Source organism: Pleurodeles waltl, chromosome 3_1 (assembly GCF_031143425.1).
Source record: "Pleurodeles waltl isolate 20211129_DDA chromosome 3_1, aPleWal1.hap1.20221129, whole genome shotgun sequence".
Lineage (NCBI taxonomy): Eukaryota > Metazoa > Chordata > Amphibia > Caudata > Salamandridae > Pleurodeles > Pleurodeles waltl.
The window spans coordinates 1,789,515,442-1,789,540,465 of NC_090440.1; the positions used below are offsets into that span (position 1 = coordinate 1,789,515,442).

The 25,024-nt window shown below is 41.0% G+C and overlaps 1 protein-coding gene across 2 annotated transcripts in view; it reads left to right on the top strand.

Moving 5' to 3' along the window:
• Positions 1-25,024, top strand: part of DNAH7 (dynein axonemal heavy chain 7) — a 1,158,398-nt gene that overhangs the window by 131,802 nt on the left and 1,001,572 nt on the right. For both annotated transcript variants that reach the window (XM_069225862.1, XM_069225863.1), the window contains 3 exons: positions 3,707-3,826; positions 12,909-13,092; positions 19,057-19,236. In XM_069225862.1, coding sequence (XP_069081963.1) covers positions 3,707-3,826; positions 12,909-13,092; positions 19,057-19,236 — 484 coding nt within the window. The remainder of the gene's footprint in view (positions 1-3,706; positions 3,827-12,908; positions 13,093-19,056; positions 19,237-25,024) is intronic.

Here is a 25,024-nt window from a genome sequence, read left to right on the forward strand (position 1 = left end):
GGGGTGGAGGAGGAAAGAAATCCAGAAGTGTTAATTGGGATTATATCCTTAATTTACTCAACCCAAAGGCTTGGGATGAGTAAAGGGGGATGGAGGAGGGAGGAGTATGTGGAAGGGTTAGGGAGAGCATAGTAGCAGGGTGAGATAAATGTGGGAGAATTTATAGGGTTGTGTGGGAGGTCACTGTAGTAGAGTGAGGTTTGGTGAGTTAGATCTGGAAGCGGAGGGAAGAGTTTAGGCAAAGTTATTTAGGAGATGAAAGTAGTAGAAAGGATTTGGGATGAGTCAGAGTGAGAATGGAGGATAGTTTGATAGAGACATGACATATGATGATGGGTAGATAAGTGTGATAAGATGAGAGCAGGAATTCATAGATATCTAGTATAACAACCCACTCAGGAGCCATGCAATGACCCACGAACATGCCAAGCACAGAAACAACATATATACATATATATATACACACATACACACACATATGCACATACATTACATAATTAGAACCATGGGTAAAAAATACTTAGTCAAACAGGTTTACAGAGTGTGTGTGTATTTTATTGTTATGACATAGTTTTTTCTAAAGAACTGTACATATCTAGAAATATACACATAATCTGAAAAAACATATTTATCAACATAGGCATATGCAGTCCATATTTGTTTGAATATGGTGGTTATGAAGGAAAGAGCCAACTCTTGAGTAGTTTTCTGAAGACAAAGTTATCTTATAGTTGGGGTAATGAATTCTATAGTTTGGCTGCTTGAACGGAGAAGGATGTACCACCTATAGTATTTTTCTTGTATGGTGGTGTTCTAAGGCGGGGTGCCAATCTTGAGCGGAGGTTTCTTTGTTGGATGTATTTGGTTATTTTGTTTCTGATAAAAAGCGATCCTGTTCCATGTATAGCTTTGTGGGTGATACAAAGCAGCTTGAAAGTGCATCTTCTGGCAACGGGTAACCAGTGTAGTGTTCTCAAGGCAGGGGAGATGTGGGCTTGCGGCTTTACATGTAATAGTAGCCTGGCTGTGGAATTCTGGATACGTTGTAGTTTTTTCATAACAGATAGAGATGATTCATGGTAGAGGCCATTGGCATAATCCAGTTTGTATAGTACAAGCGAGATAGTAGCTTGCACCTTGTGTGGAAATCCGAGGTGGGGGAAGATGCGTTGTAAAGTCTTCAAGGTGATGAAGCTTGTTCGTGCTAATTTGTCCACTTGGGCATTCATAGTTAACTTGGAATCCATGGTGATTCCTAAGTTTTTAACTTCCTTGGATAATTGAGGAGGTGGTCCGAGATCGTCAGGCTAGACGCACAGAGGGTCCTAATTTTTCCAGTCACCACATATCAGTATTTCTGTTTTGGTAGTATTTAGTTTGAGATGGCTCCAGATCATCCACACAGTTAGTGTATCTTTTCATAGGAGCTTCATGTAGAATTAAACTGTCAGTCTCAAAGGATGTCATCTGTGATTGGCATGATCTCCTGTGAACCACTGTCAAGCAGTATAGTTAAATATATCTATCAAAACTGAATAATGAGTTCTAAATAAAATTATGCATGTTTCATAATTTAATAGTAACAGCTAAAATTATTATATAGATTGGTTGTCAAGTATGTAAAGAATCCCAAACCATTAGTATTATATAGCTCAATATTCAATTGTCATTTTGATAAAATTAAAGTGCACAATTCTATCATAGTTAACCTTTTTTGGAACGCATGCGGCTATTTTTTTTATGATTATCTACTAAGTGGATCTGCCAGTTAGTCAGTGTCCTATTTTTTTTCATTAATGTCATTATTTTCCATAAGGTAAATAATTTTTGGGTGCTAAGGGCTTGCTGATATAGCATGAAATACAGTATTATTTGAGGCAATATTTATATAGTGGCAGCTCTGTACAGTGTTATTCTTTTCACTGTTATTCTCTACATTTATCTCACAGCATAAACCAATTCTCTTTTAAGAACTGTACTCCAACTTTATTTCATTATTCCAAACATTGTCATTTAAACATTTAGGAAATTGAATGAGATTGTCACATTTAACTTTCAAGTTAGAAAAAGGACATCATTAAAATGACATCATTAAAGTGACTAATAAGGTATTACCCAGCGCTAATCTAGATTATTTGACAAATTTGATTCCCTTTTTCAGCAAGATTGTTTCTTTCTCAGTGATGTTTGACTTTGCTTTATTGCAGGGCAGTGCAAACATTATGGATTTACAATGCAGCATTTTATGTCGCAAGCAAGTTCTTTAATATCTAATTGCATAGCTGATCCCCTGGGACCACAAATGAGTGTTATCATCAGACAGCCTTGGTTTAGCCGAATTCACTTTCGATTCTGGGACATGTGGATTTACTTTTCAGATAGGAATACATGCATGCACACCTCATCATGGATAATTCAGTTAACAAAACCATAATCAGATGAAGGAATTTAAGTAGTTGGCAAAGGTGCAGTTGAACTTTCCACTGTTTTGCCTCTTTCATAGTGTCACTGAGGAATTTTGGCATTGTCTACAAGATTCAGGAAAGCATCATTCTTTTCACTAGAAATATGTCTATGTTGGGAAATCTTGGCTTACACCTTTACTTAGCATTACTATGTGCAATTGACATTCAAGCTTGTGCTCTGCAAAGCACCACATCGGAATCTCTTCATCTGAGTTTGGCTTTACATTATACCATCATCGTACTTTTTTACTATTCAGTTTTGGGCGGTAACACAGGGTAGGTAGGCTGGATACACAAACAGAGAAGTTAAAAGTACCTAATGAATGTGTAGTCATGAACTCCTCTAAGGTGATAGCTTAGGTTACATTCATTTACAACATGCACAAAATGCAACACATCAGAGCAAATGTAGAGAACTGATTTCCTATCCAATGCGATTTAGTGGCTGTTACCAAAATTGATCTGTTGTCACACTTTTGTGTTGCACACAGCACACCACCTTTCCTATGTCGATCAACTTTACTTTGTTTAATAAGGTCAAGTCTGATCATGTTTTTTATTGTGTATTTGTAGAAGGCCCTAATGTGGCTATGTGAGTTTCTCAGTGTGTTACCCATGTCAGCTGCCTTTTTTTTACATACTGCAGCCACACTTAAGGCTGCATTGTAATATTCAGGATGATTGATATTTTTTTAGCAATGTATTGAATTTGTAGGTAAATTTAATCGGCCCATTCCAAATTTGCATGGTTGTAAATTACATGAAATAATCCTTCTAAGGAATAATGTTCCCTTACGTGTATTTACTGTGCCTTAAGTGAGAGAAGCGAATATGCTTTCTCTGCTCTTCACAAACAACGACAATGTCGTGATAGATTTATCATAAAGAACACTTTGCATTACAATTATAGCAGGCTAATCTAGAAAGCCCGAAACAATAGAACAATGTATTGAACATTAACTGTTTGTGGTTTTTCTGCTTTTTAATAGACTTGCGGCTGCTTGTATATAACTTTTCTAACAATCAAATCTTCTGTAACAACATAATTTATTACCTGATTGTTTAAACAGTTTTATTTATGCAATGGGATGGTAAACATTCATTAATAACTTACACCAACCAGCACTGTGTCTTGCTTCAATGGAGATAATGAAATGTCTATTAAGATCTACTAGTGAAACGTAAACGTTTACAATTGGCAAGGACCCTACTCTTAAATAATTTCCTTTTTGTGATTTCAGGAACTTGCGCTTGATTGATGTGGAAGAGTTTCATAATCGTCCTGAGTCAATGGAGCTTGCAGTCTTCCAGAATTTAGTGATGAGACACATTGAGATGGCCAAAGAACAACTGCTTAAAAAGTAGGCTTAAATACAACCACATTTCTTAATAGGAAATATAAATGCAGAGAGTGAGAGAAAACAAGTGAGCGAAAACACTGATAGACAGCGAGACACTGACTACTTCTGCAGGGTATTGGCCTAAAGCAAGGGTGTCAGATCTCTATTAAATTAATAGCTTCTTATGTCTTTTTAAAGTCTTTCCAAGGTACATAAAATGTTATTGCTGCTCCAGTGCTGAACACATCTGCGCAGGATGAACAGTATTTAGACTCCCAGCACATCCAGCAGACTTACTAAAAGTAATGTCATACGCAACACCCATTCCAGCAAGGGCTGTCTGCGCCAAAGAAAGAGTGCCGAAAGAAGGTTTAAATAACTCAGCAAGAATTATCGCATCAATTTGCAGTAATTTTTCATCACAACTTCAGCTTCCCAATTACCCACAATCTGCTATTAAAATGCGAGCATAAAGTGGGGTAAGCAAAGACCGGTTCCCCAAACAAACACTTTCCCCTTTGTGGAAAAAACATATTTTGGCTTAAAAAAACAGATTTCAAGAGTTGTTCTCATTTTCTCCAAGTACTAACATGTGCAACTGCCCCAAATCGAGAGATGTAGCCTCATGCATTGCCATTGCTGCCCAGGAATGGCCACCCCAAAGGCAATATTGCCCCCAGTATACCAAAGCTGGCCACCATTATGCAGGGGGTGGACACCATAATGGCCAAGGCTGCCTTCATTATGTCATAATTATTAGTCTTTGGCTTAGTGGACTATTATGTCCTCTGTAGTGGCCTGTGTTCGACCTCATGGCCACATGTTCAAATCCCGGCGGGTCTACTCCTCAGCCTGTCATCCTTCTGAGGTCAATCAAATGAGTAACGATAAACATCTGTTATTCAGTGCCAAGATACCTTTCTGGGTGAATTTTAGCTTTACTAATACACGTTATGTTATACCAGAGATGGCCACCATAATGCCATCAATTTACTGTGATTGGGCCAAGAATAATCACACTATGTCAACGGTGTCTGCCATTTTGCCAGGAGAGTTCATCACTGTGGTGACCTCGGTTAAGCAAAGGATGCACACAATATACCCAGAAAGGAAATGATTATGCCAGAGCCACTATTATGCCAGGCTGTTCTGAATAATGCCATAGACACCCTCAGTTTGTGAATGATGGCCCTCGTTATGGTAGGAGTGGCCATGACTCTGCAGATTTAGCAACCATTATGGTGGGAATAGCAATAATTTAAGTGAAGGATGCTCCAAATATGTCTGCAATTGTCATTGTTATGCTTGAAGGCATGGTTAGACAAAGGGTGCTTAAAATGTCTCAAGTAGTATCACCATTACTATGGGTCCCACTTTGCATAAAAGGTGGCCAAAAGTATGCCAAGAATGGGCATGGATTTTCCAGAGAGGACTCATGTATGTCAGTGTGGCACCGGATGCCAATGGCAGTTCCATCTGCCAGTAATTGCCTCCAGGTAAGGCCTCTGTTTACCTGGAAGGGCCACCAGAAAAGGCACACTTAACCAATACACATGACACAGCGACCAAGGCAACAAAGTTGTTGAAATGCACAGACATGCACATACTAATGCATGCATAGACACACAGATGTGCAGGAGTTCAATTCCTACCCAGGTCCACATAGCAAGTGAGTCACCTAACCGCTCTAACTCTGGCCTCTGCTCGCCCCCATGCGTGGGTGCATCAGAACTGCACATGTTCTCCATTTATTAATAGCTGCGCCACCCCTTTCCATCCTTATTCTTCTTTTTCCTCTCTTGCTCATTGACCAGGTCAATACACAATCGTTCTACTTCTACTCCCCTGTTTCCAGAATAAGAACTTTCATCAGCAGGAGAACTTGTACCAGGCTTTGTTTTCTGAAGGGGCTGGAGATGGAACTGACCATATCTTAAAAGGATCCTTCAAATCCCTTTCATGCATTGCCTACCAAAGTAGCTGAAGATAAAATGAACTCTGGGGAGGACCCGAACATTACACATCATATGGCTTCAAATAAAGGAGGGCAAAATACATCTCACCACACAATTCCAATCTAAATCTTTAGGATGTGGGGCAAAGAAACTGATAGCAAACCAACCTTAACTGTGGTGTGTTGGACTTTTGGCCATACGCATGGTCATCCCTAGTCTTTTTGCCTCCTTCCTCCTGGTTTTTCTGACCTCTCGCTGTTGGCTCTAGGACTCTGAGCATTTTATCACTGCTGACCAGTGCTAAAGTGCAGGTGCTCTCCCATCTAAAGTTGGTATGATTGGCTTATACCTAATCGGCATATTTAATTTACCTATAAGTCCCTTGTACAGTGGTATCTCTATACCCAGGGCCTGTAAATTAAATACTACTAGTGGGCCTGCAGCGCTGCTTGCGCCACCCACTGAAGTAGACTTTCAAACCTGTCTCAGGCCTGTGTGCGCAGTTTTCTGCCACAGGGACCTGGCATCTAAATTTACTTGCCAGGCCCAGAACTCCCCTTTTACTACATGTAAGTCACCCCTAAAGTAAGCCCTAGCTAGCCTTATGGGCAGGGTGCCATGTATATAGAAAGGCAGGACATGTGCCATATTGCATGGCCTGTCCTGGTAGTGACAAACAGCCTAACTTGGTGTCTCACTGCTGTGAGTGCTGCCTTCTCATAGGATTGCATTAGAAATGCCCTGCCTTATGTGTAAAGGGTATTGTCTGATTTATGAGGGGTAGCGTAGGCGTGTTTGGTATGGTTGTGAGGGTGATAATAAATACTGCTTACTGGTGTGGGTGTATTTTTTATTACTATCACAGAAATGCCACTTCTAGAAAGTGCACATTTACCTTGGGGCTTTGTGCATACTTTTCAGACAGCCTGTACACAGGGAGGGCGGAAGTGTCACCAAGGTGCATCTGCATGCTGAATAGTCTTCCTGGGCTGAGAGAAGGGAAAGGCGGGGCACACCTACATTTGTAAAGGCTGTGCCCTGGCCTCACACAATAGGGTCGTTAACCCCCCACTGATGTTTGGAGCCTGTGCTGAAAGGAGAGAGGGGGCACTCCCAGAACCAGTTGTAACTGGCTGGAACCTCCTCTCCCTATCATTGTAAAACACTGTAAAAACAGGACTATAAGTACAGGGGAATTTTCCCCACAATTTGAACATTCTTTGAACTTGAAACTGGACACAGAACGCTGATGAATGGACTCACCAGGAAACCGCCTTGGACTGCTGCTGCTGTGCTGACCTGTGACCTGCCTGGTCACTAGGAGGAACTGCCACCATCTGCACCCCTTGTGCTGGCCTGTAGCTGGGCCCACCAGCCCTGTACCTTTTCCTTGATTATTGTTCCCAGGGGCAGGGTGCTGTGGCCCCTGCACCGATCTCCTACAGCATTGCCTTAGCGCTTAGGAAAAGCGCTCTTTCTTATAGCTGCTGCAGAAGATCACCGCCGCAGCCCGGGCCTCAGATGAGGCCTTAGCGCTGTGCAGAGCGCTTTATTTTGAGCCGCAACTCAGGCTTAAAAGAGGACCACTGCGCCCTCTCAAGCGTGTTTGTGGTTCTGGAGAATCACCGCCGCGGCCCGGGGCGCTGCATCAGGACGGTCGCAAGGACCGCGCGGTTCAGTGTGCCCCCAGGGCACTTGCTGGAGCTGAAGAGAGGAGCGGGCCGCGCCTGTCGTGCCCCCGGGTGACGCGCGCTCTACAGAGCGCCCCCGGGGCACACGCCGGCACCAGCTTCCGGAACTGCCTCCCTCGTGGACGAGGGACGGCAGGGGAGCGGTCCGTGCACCAGACCGGGTGCAGCTGCCGCAGGAAGCCGGCGAGGGACCTCAACGGAGGTCCCTGCTTCTCATACTTCCTTTTGGGGCAGCCGCACCGCGGACAAGGGCGGCTGCCCCCTGGCACGCAGGACACGGGGAGGAACGGGAGTTCCCTTCTCCCCGGTCACTGCCCTAGGGGCGCGATCGCCCCCTCTACCATTTAAACTTATTGGGCGACCTGGGCCCCCCTCAGGAGGGCTGGTGGAGGTCCAGGGGGCCCCCAGTGATCACGGGTCCCAGAAGGGGCCCGTCAAGAAGTCAGAGAGGGTGCGTATCGCCCCTCTCGGTCTGCCATGTTTAGGGAGGCCCCCGTTTTTGCGCAGAGGAGCGCCGGGGGCCCCATTATTAGTTTTAGGCACTGGAGGTGCCTCCTCATCAAGACAGGTACTTTTTAAAGAGACCAATATGTTCCTAATCTAAAGTTCTTTCTACAGACTTTGCTATTATGATATATTGCCTACCTGTTCTATGATGCTTTTACATATATGTGCAAATGTTCCTTTTATGGGCATAACTTGCTAATATGTTTCCCTAACTTGCCATAGGTTTGCTAATGTTCCTACTATGGGCGTTTTATGATATTCTTATGACAAGTGTTCGAATGTGATAACGTGTTTCCTGACTACTGCTTATGTTGCAGAATACTGAGTAACCTGTGTGTTATGTGTGACTACTGCTAGTTTGCAGAGTAACTAATGTGTAACGTTCTGACAACTGCTAAGGTAGCAGGATAGTACTGTTATGGGATGTTGGTCTAATAATTACGTTGGGTACAATACAGTATATTTTCATATAATCTGGTGTTGTGTTTCTTTTGTGGTGGGGATATTGCGTCACGTGTGTGTGTTGTGCAAACGCTTTACACATTGCCTCCGGGTTAAGCCTGACTGCTCGTGCCAAGCTACCAAGGGGGTGAGCAGGGGTTATCTTGGACGTGTAACTCCCTTGCCCTGACTAGAGTGGGTAAGTTCTGCCTGGCTGAGGTGCATACCCTAGCCAACCAGAAACCCCATTTCTAACATGGTGCAACTACATGAAGGTTTTATTAAGGTACTGTGTGCATCCAGTACGCATCCAGGAAGAGAATGGATCCCTGACTTTGACGGTTATTTGAGATGTGTAGCTAAGGGGTATATGAGACGGGTAGCAGGAAACAGCCACAATGCATATCCTCCTGCATTGCGAACATCTTCTATTATCTTTCTTAGAGCCTCCACTAAGCTACCTTAAATGCTTAACATCCCAGCCAATAAGAAAAGAAAAACCCACATCAAAGGGGTAAATATATCCAAAACAAATCTGCTGCATGTAAAGTCTAACCAAAATGAATTCAGGTGCAAGTGAATGGAAGAAAGCACAACGGTCAAAACAAATGAAACTTCCAAAGTTAATGACATTTTAAAACAGTTCTTCGTTTTGTTTCTTTCTTTAAAGAGTGGGTTTTGTTTCTGGTCCATGATAATCTTTCCTGAATGATTTAGCAGTGTTGAGAAGCAACTGGTTGCCACTCTTTGGACTAGAGTCAGTAGCTTTAGCGTTCCATCTCTCCTGGGCCTTTTAAGAAGAATGTAAATGGAGTGAACCACAGGTGGTAAGGCCTCCTCATTCTTATCTACATCAAAGCTGCCTGAACACAGGGATCTCCTAAAAGTGGATGCAAGTGCACTTATATGACCCTACACACAAGATAACACAATACATGCTATGAATGGTGGCCCATTTATTATCATCAGTGCACCTAAGTACTCATGCACACTTGTTCAGTACGCTAAGTTCTTAAGAGGCAAGGGCCAGATTTAGCATTTGGTAGATGGGTTCTCTGTCAGAAATGTGATGGATTTCCTGCTCACCTAATTATAAGTGTGCATACCCTAATACAGTTATAATTAGACGGAAAGATATCCATCACGTTTGTGACTAAGTAATGTCTGCCATATTCTTGTTCAGGCCCTTAATCACTATACCCAACTCACTTATTCTCCTGTGAATGTTCAAAACAATCTGCTGGATTCACACTGACTCCTGGATTTCAGACAACCTTGAATCACCGGCTGAAGTTGTGCCGATCTTGTACCCGAAGCTTCGCTTACCTTTCCAGTCCCCCTAAACCTGTTGATTTCATGTAGCCTGACTATCATTCTTAATGTGTAGCGTAGGGAATAATCACATTTTTTCTCTTCCTTTCTAATAATTGAACTAACCCCTACGAAGCTGGGATGTTTTTATTTTAACAAGACTCCAGTCCAACCTGTGGTCATGCAAGTCTGCAGCAATGAGGGAGTGTGGTCAGGCTTATGTTCAACATCTTTAAATTGATAGACTACTCAAGGGACCTTGTGCACTTCTAAGCCACTCTTTGAAGTCTCCTCCATTTCAAAGGCACTTTTGGTATTTAAACAGGGCCTCTGCCCCTACCAACTCAGACACTTCTTGACAAGACACTCTTGTCACAGACACTTCCTTGAGGCGTGAACCTGCCAAGAAGAACTGCCTGACTGCCCAAAGGACTCACCTGACTGCTTTCTGTGAAGGACTGCTGCCTTGCTGCTCTCTGGCTGTGCTGAGAAGTGCTCTCCAAGGGCTTGTATAGAGCTTGCCTCCTGTTCCATGAAGTCTCAGGACCAAAAAGACAATCTCTACAAGGACTCCTTGTGCGGCAAAAATCAACGCAAAGCCTGCCAGAAATGATGCACAGCCTGCATCGCGGTGAAAAATTCACCACACGCCAAACCGGAACGACGCAGTCCGACTTCGCAATGAGAAGATCGACCCAGCACCAGCTTAGTTACCGGAAATTCAATGCACTCCCACTGAATCGACACACAGCTGAGCTGAAACGATGCAGCCCGACTTCCAGAGAGGAATCGACACAGTGCCTGCTGTGAGGTAGAAATTTCCACGCAATGCCCACCTGATCGACGCAGCCCCTGTGACTTCGTCCTGTCAGCACCAGAAATCCACGCAACATCCCCGGGGTGTCCAAAAACCCCGCAACCCGAAGAGTATCCAAGACCGAGTGCCGGAAATCGACACAACGCCTTTCCTGCGTGAAAACTAAACAACGCATTGCCCTGTGCGGCCCGAGAAATCGACGCACACCTCCCTGTTTTTCACGCATCTCCTCCTCTGCGGTTCTTTGCAGAGATTTTGAAAGGAAACCAGGTCCTTTGTGCTTGCAAGAGACATTTATTGCTTTTTTTTTTAAACACTGTGTGGTGTATTTTTGTGGTGTTCTACTGTGTTATTGCATGATTTATTGCACAAATACTTTACACATTGCCTTCTAAGTTAAGCCTGACTGCACAGTGCCAAGCTATCAGAGGGTAGGTACAGGATAATTTGGATTGTGTGTGACTTACCCTGACTAGAGTGAGGGTCCTTGCTTGGACAGGGTGTAACCTGACTGCCAACCAAAGACCCCATTTCTAACAGTAAGTTTACAGGATTTTCTTCAGTACCTTCTGTCTTATAAAGTAATTGCAAACAAACACATTGGTTTAATGAAAGGAGGTAGGGCTATCCATGGCCAAGACATGACAAGTGCGGAGGTTGCAGGATTAGATATATAAATAAATAGTGGCAGGTAGTGCAGAGCTACAACAGTAAGAGGTGAACAAAAGAATAGCGAGGAAGAGAAATGGATGACAAACAAATAGGGGGGTGCATAAGTAACTAGAAAGTTGAAGAAGTGAAACCAGTTATTTAATGCTGTGAGTAAAAGCCTGAGTATTAAGACACTGAGTAACAGAGTAAAGCAAACTAGAAAAGAACTGAGGAAATTAAGCAGAATTGAGATAAGCGACACCACTTCACATGTAACGCACTGATTCACAACCTACGTTTAGAATCCGTAACTGCGGGTTCACTGAATCCTGTGTCTATAGATTTATAACTTTTTGGAGTTCATGAAGGGGCCACAAGTACGCTTGGTTTACATGGCACTCCTTTTGTGAATTCCATTTCTTGTCAGTGGGGGGCATAATTTGTATGTGTTGTAAAACTATTCAAGGTGAAAGGCTTTGTATATTTCCACAATTTTTTTCTTCACAGGGAAAATATTTTCTCCATGGAGAAAGCTCTTTACTTAGACCCAAAACCAATGATGGGGTGTGCCCTTCTCCTTCCAATCATGCCTGCTGTTGGCAGGAGTTAATCTCCGCCTAACACCAAGGTAAGGAAGGCTTGGAGATGAGATTAAGAAACGTTCCAGGTAAATCTCTCCCTGGAACTCTCACGCCTCACCCATTTCGTAGGATTTAATCATGCACAATATTACACCATGATACAGCAATACTGCACATTGTTAATACATTACATTCTTAAATAGTACCCAGAATTGAGCCCGCTGTATACTGATTCTTTCTAATTAGCAATGCCTTAAACATCCACCAGGTAGCCTCCGATGTTGATGTAGGGTTTTTCCTACTGCTCATTTAGGGCCTCTGTAAAAGTAGTTACGCTACTTAATGCATTGGTATTTTGTGAACCGACCTATGTACTAAGAGGTTGATTTTCAGAATACCAAATCCTAGTGGGTTGCCATTCGACCTACCTCATCAATATGCATGAGGGAGGTCTCAAATTGTAACTCACTACGATTGGTCACAATCACCAAGTAAATGCAGCCCTTTTTCCTTACAGAATCATGCATATTTTGTTAGGAGTAGGCAGTGGTCCCAGGGTCATTTTTTCCCATATTCACAAAGAGGAAGGGGTCCTTTGTGGACCCCTTCCCATTTACCACCTCCTTTGAATTAATGGTAAAATATTGATGTTTGAGACCAAATTTGAGTTACAAGATAAATTAAAAGATACCTTAGGGAATCAAATTTGATATACCCCTTCCCAATACTGATTAAGTATGGTCCTGCAAACCCTAAATGAGATTCAGTAACATGTTACTGAATCGCAATTCGGGTTTTGTATTTACCAAAATGGCATTTTGAAGTCACTGAGGTCCTAGTGTAGAAATCAGAGCTTTTGGGACTTTAAAATACCTCTGGATGTGAGGCCATTAGAGATTTTTTTTTTTCACCTCTCTGGGCCCAGTAGAAATCTAATATGATCTACCTATAGTTCATTATACGTCCTATATTTCTTGTGCTCTAAGTTTCTGTGCCTGTTTCTAATTGACTCAGTCTTTTTGATTAAGGAAGGAATACAAAAAAGGCTTTGTTAAGTATCAGTTAGTGATCTTGGCTTAAATTATTGGAAAATAAGTTAATTTTTCAAGATCACAACTAACAGAACAAAAACTTCTCATTTATTTTAAGATGGTTTCCTGAAGTGCAAAATATCTACTACCAAGGAAACAAACGGAAGCAAGTGCCAAGTAACGCCAACAGTGCAAAACTAGAATCTTTCTTCAACACTGCTGCTGCTTTGATGACGACACAACTACAAAGTTTAGCCCTGCTTTCCATTCAGGATTATACAGATTTGATTGTGCAGCCTCCAGTAAGTGTGTGATGTTTTGGTACCAGAAACGAAGTACTATCCATTTTGAAAATAATTGTATTTTTATTTTGTATGTTGTCTTGAGTAAACTTAAGATGTATCCTCAATCACACTATATTTTCAGAATTTCTTGCCAACAATGAGTCTCAGTTTATTCTATTGTGTCTCTGTGATGCATTTAGTATAATATATGTTATTATATATGCTGTGTCACGAGCACCTCATTTGTTAAAGTTGATCAGCATGAGATATATCATGAGAACCTTTTTTCCTTCTTAGTGTATTGATCCTTTCGTTCCTCTGGTGACTGATCATTAGCGTCAGTTACTGAACCATACACAACTGCTTTCTGAAAGTTACACCACTCTAAATTAAAAATGAAGAAAAGATAGAGAAATATACTGACAGGTCAAGATCAAATTCTTCTCCTTTCTGCCTGGATTTAAAGTTTGGCTGTCTTCTCGTTTTCTTCCTATTCATTCAAAGCCAGGCAAACGCTGACCAAGATATTTTAGTCCATGTGTTCTCACTAATCAGATCAAGCCTGTGGTTTTGCACCTGAAGTTATACTTGGGAGACTTAGAGCCTCATTACAAGTAGGGCAATTGAACCTCCACAACCCCAATATCAAGTTAAGCCGGCGGCCTCACCATCGGCATAGTACGATGTTTCCACTGGGCTGACCGGTGGAAACGACTAGCCACAGGACTTTGCACTCTGCTCATGGCTGGGCATTCATGTGGCTTAGGCTGTGCCATTGTTTCTGATGGATACATCTACCTGTGGATTCCTCACCTTTTGAATACTCTCCATGCCCCTCATGCGTTTGAATAGAAGCACTACTTATAAGGTGTAATAATACACCCATTAGCCAATAGTGTAACGGTAAGAAGGAAATATTCATCTGGCGTAATGCAAGATCTGTTTGACATAAAGCAGTGGTAGATGGGGGAAGCCAATACAGCTAGTGCCTGAGGATAAATTACTCTAAACCCATTCTCTCTGTATTTTCAAGGCAAAAGTCCTCCGGCTATGGCAGACTCACCAAGGACAAGGAATTTGCAATTGTGTACATAATACCAGCCAACCTTGGGTCCCAAGAGATAGTTTAGGGAATAGCTTGGTCTTTTAAATGGGACATTGAAGGTGAAGTTGATAACTTTCCCTTTGTGGGATTAGTGGGAATGTGGGTGACTTCTACAAGTGCCACAACTGAAATACTTTTTGTTAATTTACAGAACCAAAGTCAATTTAAAATACAAAAGAAAAAGTAAGAGTGTACCTAATACAAAATATACATTATTGAAATACTCCCCCATAATTGTAACAGTTATTGTATTTACAATGCAAATACTGGTAATAAGAGAAATGTAGCTAGATTCCCCTAGCTGCCAGTTGAGCTAAGGCCCAAAATCCACAGCTAACCACTTTGCATATAATGGGTACATTTCAAGTGGCAAAAATGTGATGTATCCATTTTCATTTTGGGCCGTTTCCTGTTGCATGCACTACGTCAACCCACACAAGTGAGGTACTATTTTTGTCGGAAGACTTAGGGGAATGGTGGGTGGTAGGAAGTTTGTGGCTCCTCACAGATGCCAGAACATTAAGAACAATGAGGAAAATGTATGGGTTTTTGTAGTCCAAGTTTGAGGTTTGCAAAGGATTCTGGGTAAAACAACCTGGCAAGAGCCATACAAGTCACCCCATTCTAGGTTTCACCTAGGTGTCTAATTTTCAGAAATGTACAGATTTTTAGGTTTCCCTTGGTGCTGGCTAAGCTTTGCAAAACAGGTCAGTTTTTAGTGGAAAAATGTGATGTATCCATGTTGTGTTTTGGGCAGTTTCCTTTTGCAGGCACTAGGCCTAGTAACTCAAGTGAGGTGCTATTTTTCTCAGAAGACATGTGGGAGCATTGTATAGTAGAATATTTGTTTTTACCAATTACATTTTCCATTTTTGTCTTCCAAGTGCCAGTATGTAAGAAAGAAGACCTTTTGAGAAATGCCCTCTAAATCTTATCCTCATACAGGTACCCACAAATTCGGAGATGTACAAATAACCACTGCTCCTAAGCTTCTTGTCTGTCTTGTCATTTCAGAAATACATAGGTTACCTTGATACCTATTTTTCAGTCCACATATTTCACCGTATGAATTGGTCTATACTCGGCACATAATGAAAAACCATTGTACGCTGCAGCTTTATTGTGGGCTGTCAGCTGGACCAGCTTTAGAGAAGTGCAACCGGTGCAGCCACACTGGGCACCGACTCTGGTGGGGTTGAGGGTGGGGGGGACTGACTTCAGGTGGGGCTCTGTGTTTAGCAATAACTTATGATTTATAAGCACCTGCTGCTGTCATAAAGTAGCGCAGAAGGTTACTATGTCTGCTGCAGAGAAAAGATCTGTCTTTTATGGTATAGCTGGGTGGATTAGTTAAGCCAGCCTTTAACAACACTTTAAAACAAATGGAAGGTATGTGAGACAGGGGCTATGGAAATATGAGGTGCACTTTTGCCAGGTGATAGTGAGGGAATCTGAGGAAGATGATGTGGGGGAGTGGTAGTGAGGGGGCCTTGAAAGGTGCCAAAAAAGATAGATGCACTGGACGTCACCAGTGCTAGAGCCCGCTTGGATCTGGGTACCTTAGGTTCTTGAAGCACCTACAAAATCCCCCACTACTTAAGGGTCCAGCAAATGTAATGGTACATTGCTTTTGTAAATCGGACATTGTGCCAAAAAGTTACAAATGAAAACATTGTCACAAATGGCTGTTTTCTCCTTCTCTTTTTCAATATTTCTTTATTTCAACAATTAGTTTCCTTAGGAAAACCTTTAGGGATCTACACATGACCCCTTACTGAATTCGGAATCTTACCTACAGCTCAGAAATATATAATAATAAAATCGAGGATTTGTAACGTGCAGCAAATCACCTGTGAGAGTCTCAAGGTGCTGAATTGTAGGCAACCAAGGGATTAAGTGATTTGCCCAGAATCCCAGGATGTTGACCCAACACTGAGAGTTGAACCCGATTCACCAAGTTCCGAAGGCGGCAGCGCTGGCCGTTAGGCCACATCCTCTCCCTGGATAGATAAGCTTTCCTGTATCAACCATGGGTTTCATATAGTTTTTCTTCACAAACTGAAAGCACAAAAACAGGAGAAATGGGATACCTCTTTGAAAAATGGCAAAACTGTGGTAAAAAACGATTTTTTTTGTATTCTTTTATGCATGTTCCTGAAAGCTGGGAAAATAAAGACTTAAGAACAGCAAACTGTTCGTTGATGCCATTTTGTAGGAAAAGAAAAGGCACTTTTATTCAGATCATTTTTTTCCCCAAAACTCAAAATGTAGCTATATTTTGGCTATTTTCTTAGTCTCCTCCAGGGGAATCCACAACTCCACAATCCCCCCTTTTTTGGAAAAAAGGACACACTTTTGGTGTGGCTACCTTATGAGGGAAAAAAGTGATGGAGCCATGAGCGCAAACTACCCCACGTAGCCAACAAAGTGTTCAGCACTATGTGGGTGGGGGATGCCCAGCAGTTAATGGGTTAAGGGCCATTTTAGAGCTTTAAGTATAGTTTATTTTTGGTATTGTGTTTGTGATTTGATATTTTAGAAATATTTCCTTCCAGTTCTAATACATTTCCACGTCTTGACCTCACTGGACCACTACAAAATTGCATGCACAACAGTGCTTCACCTCATTTCATTATTTCAGTTGTTTCCTGCATTACAAAGAGACATTGTACACATGCTTCCACTTCCCAAAGTACAATTTTATCAAGTGACTGATTAAATAAGTAAACTGGTGGGAATGTTGGCCTGGCCTGTAGCAGGGTATATGAATTATTTGCTGTGTTGGGATAAACTCCCCGAAAAGAGCCACTTAACTTTAAAAAGGAGTCTCATTCATGAATAATTTTACAATGCAAACTGGGAGCTGAATGTGCAGCTTCAAATGCAGAGAAGCGTACTCAAGGAACCACCTGTATCTTTTCTCTTTTTTAACTTATTCTGTAAACTGTTTTAGTAATTCATCTTTCTGGGGATGTTAGCAAAGTGAAATGTGAGGAAAGGATACTCTTTAAATGCTGAGTAGGTGGTTAGAGCCTGAGACGGTTGAGTTTTTTAAGGTAGATTCACACTTGTTATAAACAACCATTGGCAAAGCCAGTGGATTCAATGTGGTAATGCACAATCACAGGCATATAGAAATTATGTTTGCCTGAGTTTACTATGTTAAAGCCAGGCCTATTGAACTTGTCAGTGCTTGTCCTATAACTGATGGCACACACACAACAGGGCCAATTCACAAAAGCATTTGTGAGTATAGAAAGTAATAGTATAGGAGTACTTTTTTCAATCCTCTTAAATGTCATTGTGAACCAGCCCCAATTTTCGTACTCTGTATTACAAGAAGTGCAAAAATTGCACTGTTTTTTCTAATGGGACTTACTGGATATGAACAATCATTGAACAATTCAATTTTACTTCCATTTAAGATGTTTTGGGGGCAATTCTCAAAGGTACGTAAAAGAGTCATATAGGAGTACCTATGCACTATAAAATGCCTTTGTGAACAGGCCTCAGTGTCTCTGGCAAACAAATTCATATCAGCCGTTTCCTTGAACACAGACAAATAAACAAACAGGCAAACCCCCAGACACACACACACACACACACACAAACCTGTTAAACACACTGCCTTACACACACTGGAACATGGATGGATGGATGGATGGATGTTATGATGGTGGTAATGGTGATAATATTGATGGTAGTGATAGTAATAATAATGGTGGTGGTGATAGTGCTGATGGTGGTAATGGTGGTGTAGTAAAGGTCGTGCTAATGGTAGTGTGTTAATCATGGTTGTAGCAATTTGTAGAAATTATGTCAGAAGTAGTGGCAACAATGGTGGATGTGGTAATGATGGTGGTAAAGGTGGTTGGTAATTGTAGTGGTGGTGGTGTCAATGGCAGTGGTGGTTTATGGTGGCATCAATTGAAATGTTGGTGTTGGTTATGGAAATGGTTTTGGTGGTAGTGGTGAGGCACTACATTTTCAAGATATCAGGAGGCATTGACACTGTATGGCTTTTTGAAGAGCATTACCATTTATGGTGGCTGTTGGACACTCTCTATATCAAATAAATGTCTCAGAAAGTACATCAGAGGGATTACCAGGTGCTCAGCACTGTAAAGAAACTAGTGGCCCAGTAAACATATCTGAAGAGCTAACAGGCACGAACGGCTGAAAGCATTTGCAAAGACTACTCCAAACCACAGTTAAACACGTGCAAGGAGAGTGTGCTGAGGAGAATCCAGGACTGCCACGACCCAACGTAACAAGACATGGGGAGTTGGGCAAGAGTTGGATTCTTGCAGGATGTTGAGGCAGCCATTTTAGAATCAAACTGTTCCAATGTATAAATGCCAAAAGCGTTTAGGGACAACATCTTAAGATCAGGTTGTTAAACTGAAAATAATAAATAAAAGTATTGCTTTCTGCATAAAGTGATGTAAGGCCTCAAATGTCTACTTTTCAGATTTAAAGCCGTCTCTCATGTATTGTAATCAGATTATTTGCGATCAAACAACCAATAGCATGATCAAAAGTATACATTTGTGGGGTGATGAAAGAAATCATTGACAATTTCTCAAAGCAGTTGCTGAAGGGGACTGATCCAAACAAACTGATAGTTTAAGGGGCTGACTCAAAGCCCACTTTCTGAATTGGAAAGAAGAAGTGCACTGTTAAGAAAGTGAAAGACCTAAAAAAACATGGTTTTTCTCATGTATTTCATGCTACAGATTAAACATTTTATTTTTCATAGAAAAGTATCAATTACTTGTAAATTTCAAATTGTTTATAGTACTATCAATATTTGATTATTTCTAATTTCACACTTCAGCAAAAACATGACATTTTGGTTTTTTAAAATTGTTTTTCAGAAGTCTGTCCGGGCCTTTGAACATTCAGGTTTCATTATGAGGCTGATTCTTGACAATGGCTCAATTATGTTTGAACCAAACTTCGAAGACTATGAAATTGTTCTGCTGAATGTTTATGATGTAATGATAAAAGCTGTCAACCTTGTGCCAAGGGTAGAAACGAAGCTCTATTCTGAATGGGTAAGAAAATGGTTTACTTGTGTTGACTTTTAGAATGTTTTTGCAACTAGTTTGATATAGCAATCAATATAAGATCTAATATAACAGATGGTAATTTGACAAATGTGAAAAGACGAGGAGCAAATAAAATAACAATGTCTCAATGAGTCAAAAAGCCATTGTGTAATAAGCAATGGCAAAACTAATAGCTCTGGCCATGTTTTTTAATCAAGAAGCTACTTCATTAAGTTGCAATTTTGTGAGTAGCGCAGTGCTCACATAAGGAAGTGTAGAAAGGGTGGAAAGGGTTATTCACAGAGCATGTTAATATCGATAGGGAAATGTCAAGAATGGGTTTCTAACATCACGCAGGTTAGAAAGATGGGAGATACAGAGCAGTGACATCACCCTTCTGACAAGACCCAAACACAATCAAATGTGACCACTCAAAGTCAAAACCTAATTTCGTTTTTCACTTAACCCATCATTGAAACAAAATTGTCTTTTATGGCCGTATTAGGCAGAGGAACAGAAGAGAAAAGGGTGAAAAAAGAAACGAGAAAAGAAGAGCTAAGATATAAAGGGGCCATTCCTTTTATGGAAGAGGCGGCCTCACACACTTAATAGTGTCATGCTTCATCCTGGGCTTTCTCTCCCCACCCTGGTAGGATCAGTGCCACAAGGGCGAACTCAAGCCCCTTTCTACTTTTAGAATACGAGGGAGTTCTTAATAAATAACTACTGGATAAAAATAGGGATCCAAACTTTTTGCTCAAAATATCTTATGTATAACCCTGGCAATTTACCTTTATTGGGAGGGAACACAGGTATTGATAAAAACAGCAGATGGTGAAACCCCTAGAGTTATATGTCGGATCACCTATACACCGGCCAACATGTTTCTGCCCATTTATTTCAAGCCAATAATGGCCTTGGGCTTTCGTCAGGGCCAAGGATCCCTACTGTACCTAACTACCTAGTATGACCTATTCAAACTAAAAGGCAAGACAAACCCATACATAAAGTCCTACCTCAATACCGGTCATTGGAAGACAATAGGTCACCTGTAGGTAACAAAAAAGACAACCCACACTTATTAGGCCCATCATACATTTAGAGTGACCATCAAACCAAACGTGAGCACACCTGCCACTGCACAATTCACTGCACACACGAGTGATCGGGGACCCAAAACATGCAATAATCCCCTATGTAGTTTCAGGAAGGTATTCCTATTGATCAACACAAAGGGCGCAATGAATAATCTTTCTACTGCACCAAAACTAACTCATAAAATCATTGGTCTTACCCTGAATTTAGGGACTTTTCGGTTCTAGGTCAAGGAAAGTGGTGATGATAGTTTAAAACAATGTGAGACCATGGGGTCGAGTCTGATGGGGACCCCACCCACACATGTTAGATTACATCTCTCCTAGATAGCACTTCATATTCTGAATCCTGCACTCAGAAAGTTTTTTTCACTTCCTGACACTGTCCCATTACCAAAGCAATACCGTGCTAATATAAATGACAAGGGTTACAGTGGCAATTAATTTCTTTGTACAGGTGTGAATTAGTCGTGTCCTTACTTACAAGTCTGTAAGTATCACACATTAATATTTTCCACAAAGTCCAATGTAAAATCTAAATAGCAAGTTTTATAACCATTCCACAGAGAATCATATCAAACATGTCTGCATTTTGGAGGTCCTTGCACGATGTGAGAGTGATGTGAGGAGCGAACATGCCATCAGACCATCACCTTTTCAAAGCCAGACTGAAGTTAAAGCTGTAGAAAGCATGTATGGAGCTGACAAATCGACAACAGCGATATAACACCATCCTTCCGAAAGATGTGGAGAAATGGAGAGAATGCTCAGTCCCCCTCAGTAATAAGGTTCAAGTCCTGCAGGAACTTCTCAATGACAGAGAGCCAGTAGAAAGTCAGTGGGAGGAGATCAGAGGGAGAAGTGACAGCAACCTGCCAGGAGGTACTGGGTCCCAAGAAACACCAGCATAAGAAATGGATCCCCACCAAGTCTCTCAGCAAAATTCAAAAGAGAAAGGAAAAAGAAGCTGCAGTCAACACAAGCCTAACGAGCAGAAAAAGTGAACAGTCAGGGCGACAAGGAAGAAGAGATGCTTAGGGGTTGGTTCATTGACTGTAAGAAGTCATTAAAGAGGAGGGACAGAAAGACCCTTTAGAAACTCCTTCTCCACTACGGTGTGCTTGACAAATTCATAAGAATCATCAGGAGCTCTAATGAGAGAATGACATGCAAGATAGTCCAAGGGTTTGCGAGTCGCATTTAGGAAGGGGCATTCCCTTCCTAATTGCGAGTCGCAGTCCGATGTATGATTGTTTTGTGACCGTGAATGCGGTCATAAAACAATCGGTTAGCACAAGTTTCAAATTGGTGCTAACCCATTCACAAAGGGGAAGGGGTCCCTGGGGGACCCTTTCCCCTTTGTTAATGCATGCAAAAACGGACCACTGCCTGTTCTGAAAAAATGAAAAAACTTTTCATTTTTGTTTTCGGAATGCATTCGTTTTCCTTTAAGGAAAACGGTTGCATTTTTAAAAAAAATGTTGTTAAAAATACTGCTTTATTTAAAAACATCACAGACATGGTGGTCTGCTGACTCCAGCAGGCCACCATCCTTGTGTGTGCCGCCATTCCCAATGGGGTCGCAAATTGCGACCTACCTCATGAATATTCATGAGGAAGGTAATTTGCGATCCCATTGGGATCTATCAGGATTCTATCAGGATTTGCAAGTCACAAATTGCGAGTCGCTAAGACTATCAATTTGCGAGTCGCAAAACCTGATCTTCGTACATGTGGCCCCAAGCCTTGCCTTATAACAGTGTGTCATATATAGACCCAATTAACCTTATACAAAACATATATCTATTATCCACTCATTCATATTTTAAATGTTCAAACATATTTTATTGTCCAGCTATATTTTAACAATGACACAACACTTTGTGGTGTATACACATTTCAAGCAGGAGGCTAGTTTCTCGAATAAACACTATTTGTTCCCATTTCCATCAATATGAGCCACATTTCTTTGCTTGGTTTCTAAACTATACTGTCTTGTTTCATGTGACATGTGTTAGTGTAAGTATAATGTTTATTCCTCTTCGAGACATAGAACGATTATTCATCCACGAGAAGTCACATTTCAGGTAACAGATCTATGGGACGGTTGTACTAAGCATTTTAACAGTTGCAAGTGTTCCGATTTGCCTTTGTAACTGTGAAATTGGTTTTTTTTCATATATACTAATCACATTTTAGGAGTTGGAAACGTTTTTCCTTCTCCTACAATGGGATTCAGAATGGATACTGATCTTGGTTTGTGTTGTAAACATCCCTTCCAAAAGCCAAACTGATATTGAATGTATCAAGGTTTTGCAACCTGGATTCTGATTGCCAAACAGTGATATTTTACCGACACCTCAAAGGCTGTCATAACCCACTGGCAAAAAGGAAGGGAACCTCTCCCCCTAGTGACTGTAAAAAAAAAAAAAAAAAAAGTCCTATTTCCCTAAAGGAAATTAGGATGCATAAAAAAAAAGAAGTTTGCTTTTTTTAAAAGCAATCACAGGCATGGTCTGCAGGCGACCCCCAACAGGCCACCATCCCTGTGATGTCCTCCAGCCATATTAAATTGCCTTTTGCTACTTATTTCAGTGAGATGCAAGAGGTAGGTCGGATTCTGAGCCAGTAAAATTCAGATTTTTAAGAACTGACCTATTAGTACATAGGCCAGTCCGTAAAAAAGAATTACTGATCGCAAAAGTACTGATTGCGGTTTGACACCAGTATTTTATGACCAGATATTAGTACGTGTGGCCCTGGGTCTTTTTTGACGAGACAATCCCAAAAAATCTCAAATCCACTGATAATTATGTAACTAGAGCTTATAAATATATCTCCTCAATATAATTTAAAACGGGTGTTATTATAAAATAGGTGTGCTATTTACTAAGAAAAATCTCCAAAGTTGTATCTAAGTGTAAAATAATTAAGAGTGTTTTTTCTTTAGAAGTAAACTTGCAGTATTTTGCAATTTTACTGTGTGTTTTCTTGTATTTCTTCAGCCAAATCTCCCATTAACTTAATTTCCAAAGAGAAGGGCTTGGTGCCCTAGGGCAGTGGTTCTTAACCTTTTGACTTCCGTGGACCCGACTTTTCTCATTAATGGACGCTGGAGACCCCCCCCACTGAATCATCATTATAATCTGTGGACCTCCCCACTGAGTCATTAATGGAAGCCGGGGTCCCAGGTCTAAACATTGTCGATGATTTGAACTGCAAAACAATACACAAAAAGTACTGAAACAACCATTCCATCAAACACATTTACAAATGTTAACACATTTTATTTAATTTGGAAACAAATACAATAATTTTTTTTTAAATATTAATAGGAAGGTTGGAGCTTTTTCTAAATTAATTTGAAGTCGCGCATCATCCATACTATATTCTGTTTGATGCACCTGCACTGCTCCCACATATCAATCTGAGGTTACTAATGTAATTTGTAGCCTCAATTTCATCTTCCTTGAAATTTACAGTACATTTAGCCACTTTATTTAGTATTATTTAATTTTCTAAGCAGCCACGAACCACAGGTTGGGAACCACTACCTTGAGATGTCTATTTACTCAGTCTGGGAGTTACACTGAAATGCATCCAGAGTTATAGTATAGTAATAGGAGTAAATATTCAGCTTACTTAAAAATGTTCTACAATTATATATTCATTGAACACTCTTACATTTACCATATTGTGTATTCTCTAGGAACATTGTCTGCATGGGCAACACAATTATTATCAGTACATTACTACCTATAGTGAGGCGATATCCTTGATTATCCTACCCTTGCATTAAAGGGAAAAAGCAAAAAATGTTGATAATTTCTCTGTATCTTTAATAATCTGAGAGGCGTTTCTCTCATCACTTATTTCTAGGGCAACTCGATACTGCAAAAAGTATCCATGAGTACCACTCTTATTGCTTATAACACTAAAGAACTGATTGTAAATAGTTACAATACATAAGTGGCCGAATCATACATTTCCTCATACAGCCCCGAGGGTAGTCAAGGCTCGCCTCTTTCAAAATGCTGCATGTCAGAAGACGAGACGTCACTAATTATTATGCTATGTTGGCAAGGCGGCTGCCTTGCAAAGTCAACTGATGCGTTCAGTCCCTTTTGTTGCAGCAGTGAAGGAAAGCATCAATGCTGGCGCATTAATGGACAGTTTTCTTTCAGTATTGCCCACTTTTACATTTCGATATTTTGATGGGCTACTGCAATTATAACCAGTTTAATATTGTAGGGACGATATTTTTCCCAAATATTGTGAGTCACTGCTGCTGCATTTGGTGTTTTGCAACGTAGTTCGGATTTATGAAAGGATAATACTTTTTCCAACCTCACGTCTGTGTGGGTTTTATAACACGGCAACTTAATGGTGTACACTACAATTTTTGTATTGCTTTGGAAACGTTAAGGAACCTGATCTTTTTATATAGCACATCAAATTCATTTGGAGTAGCTGCGAACTCGCCTACACTGAAATGCCCACATCTGAAAATGTACTTTCACGTTTATCTATAAATGGGTCATTTGTGTAATGAATTCCAGAGTCGGTTATATACCCGACCCATCATCCTGTGACTGTGGCATTCCTGTGAAGGGCTGTCTCCAGGCCTATGCCTAGCCAGCTCCAGTTTATATCCATGCGACATTTTGTTTGTAGCAGGATCTTGGGTACTTGGTATGCAG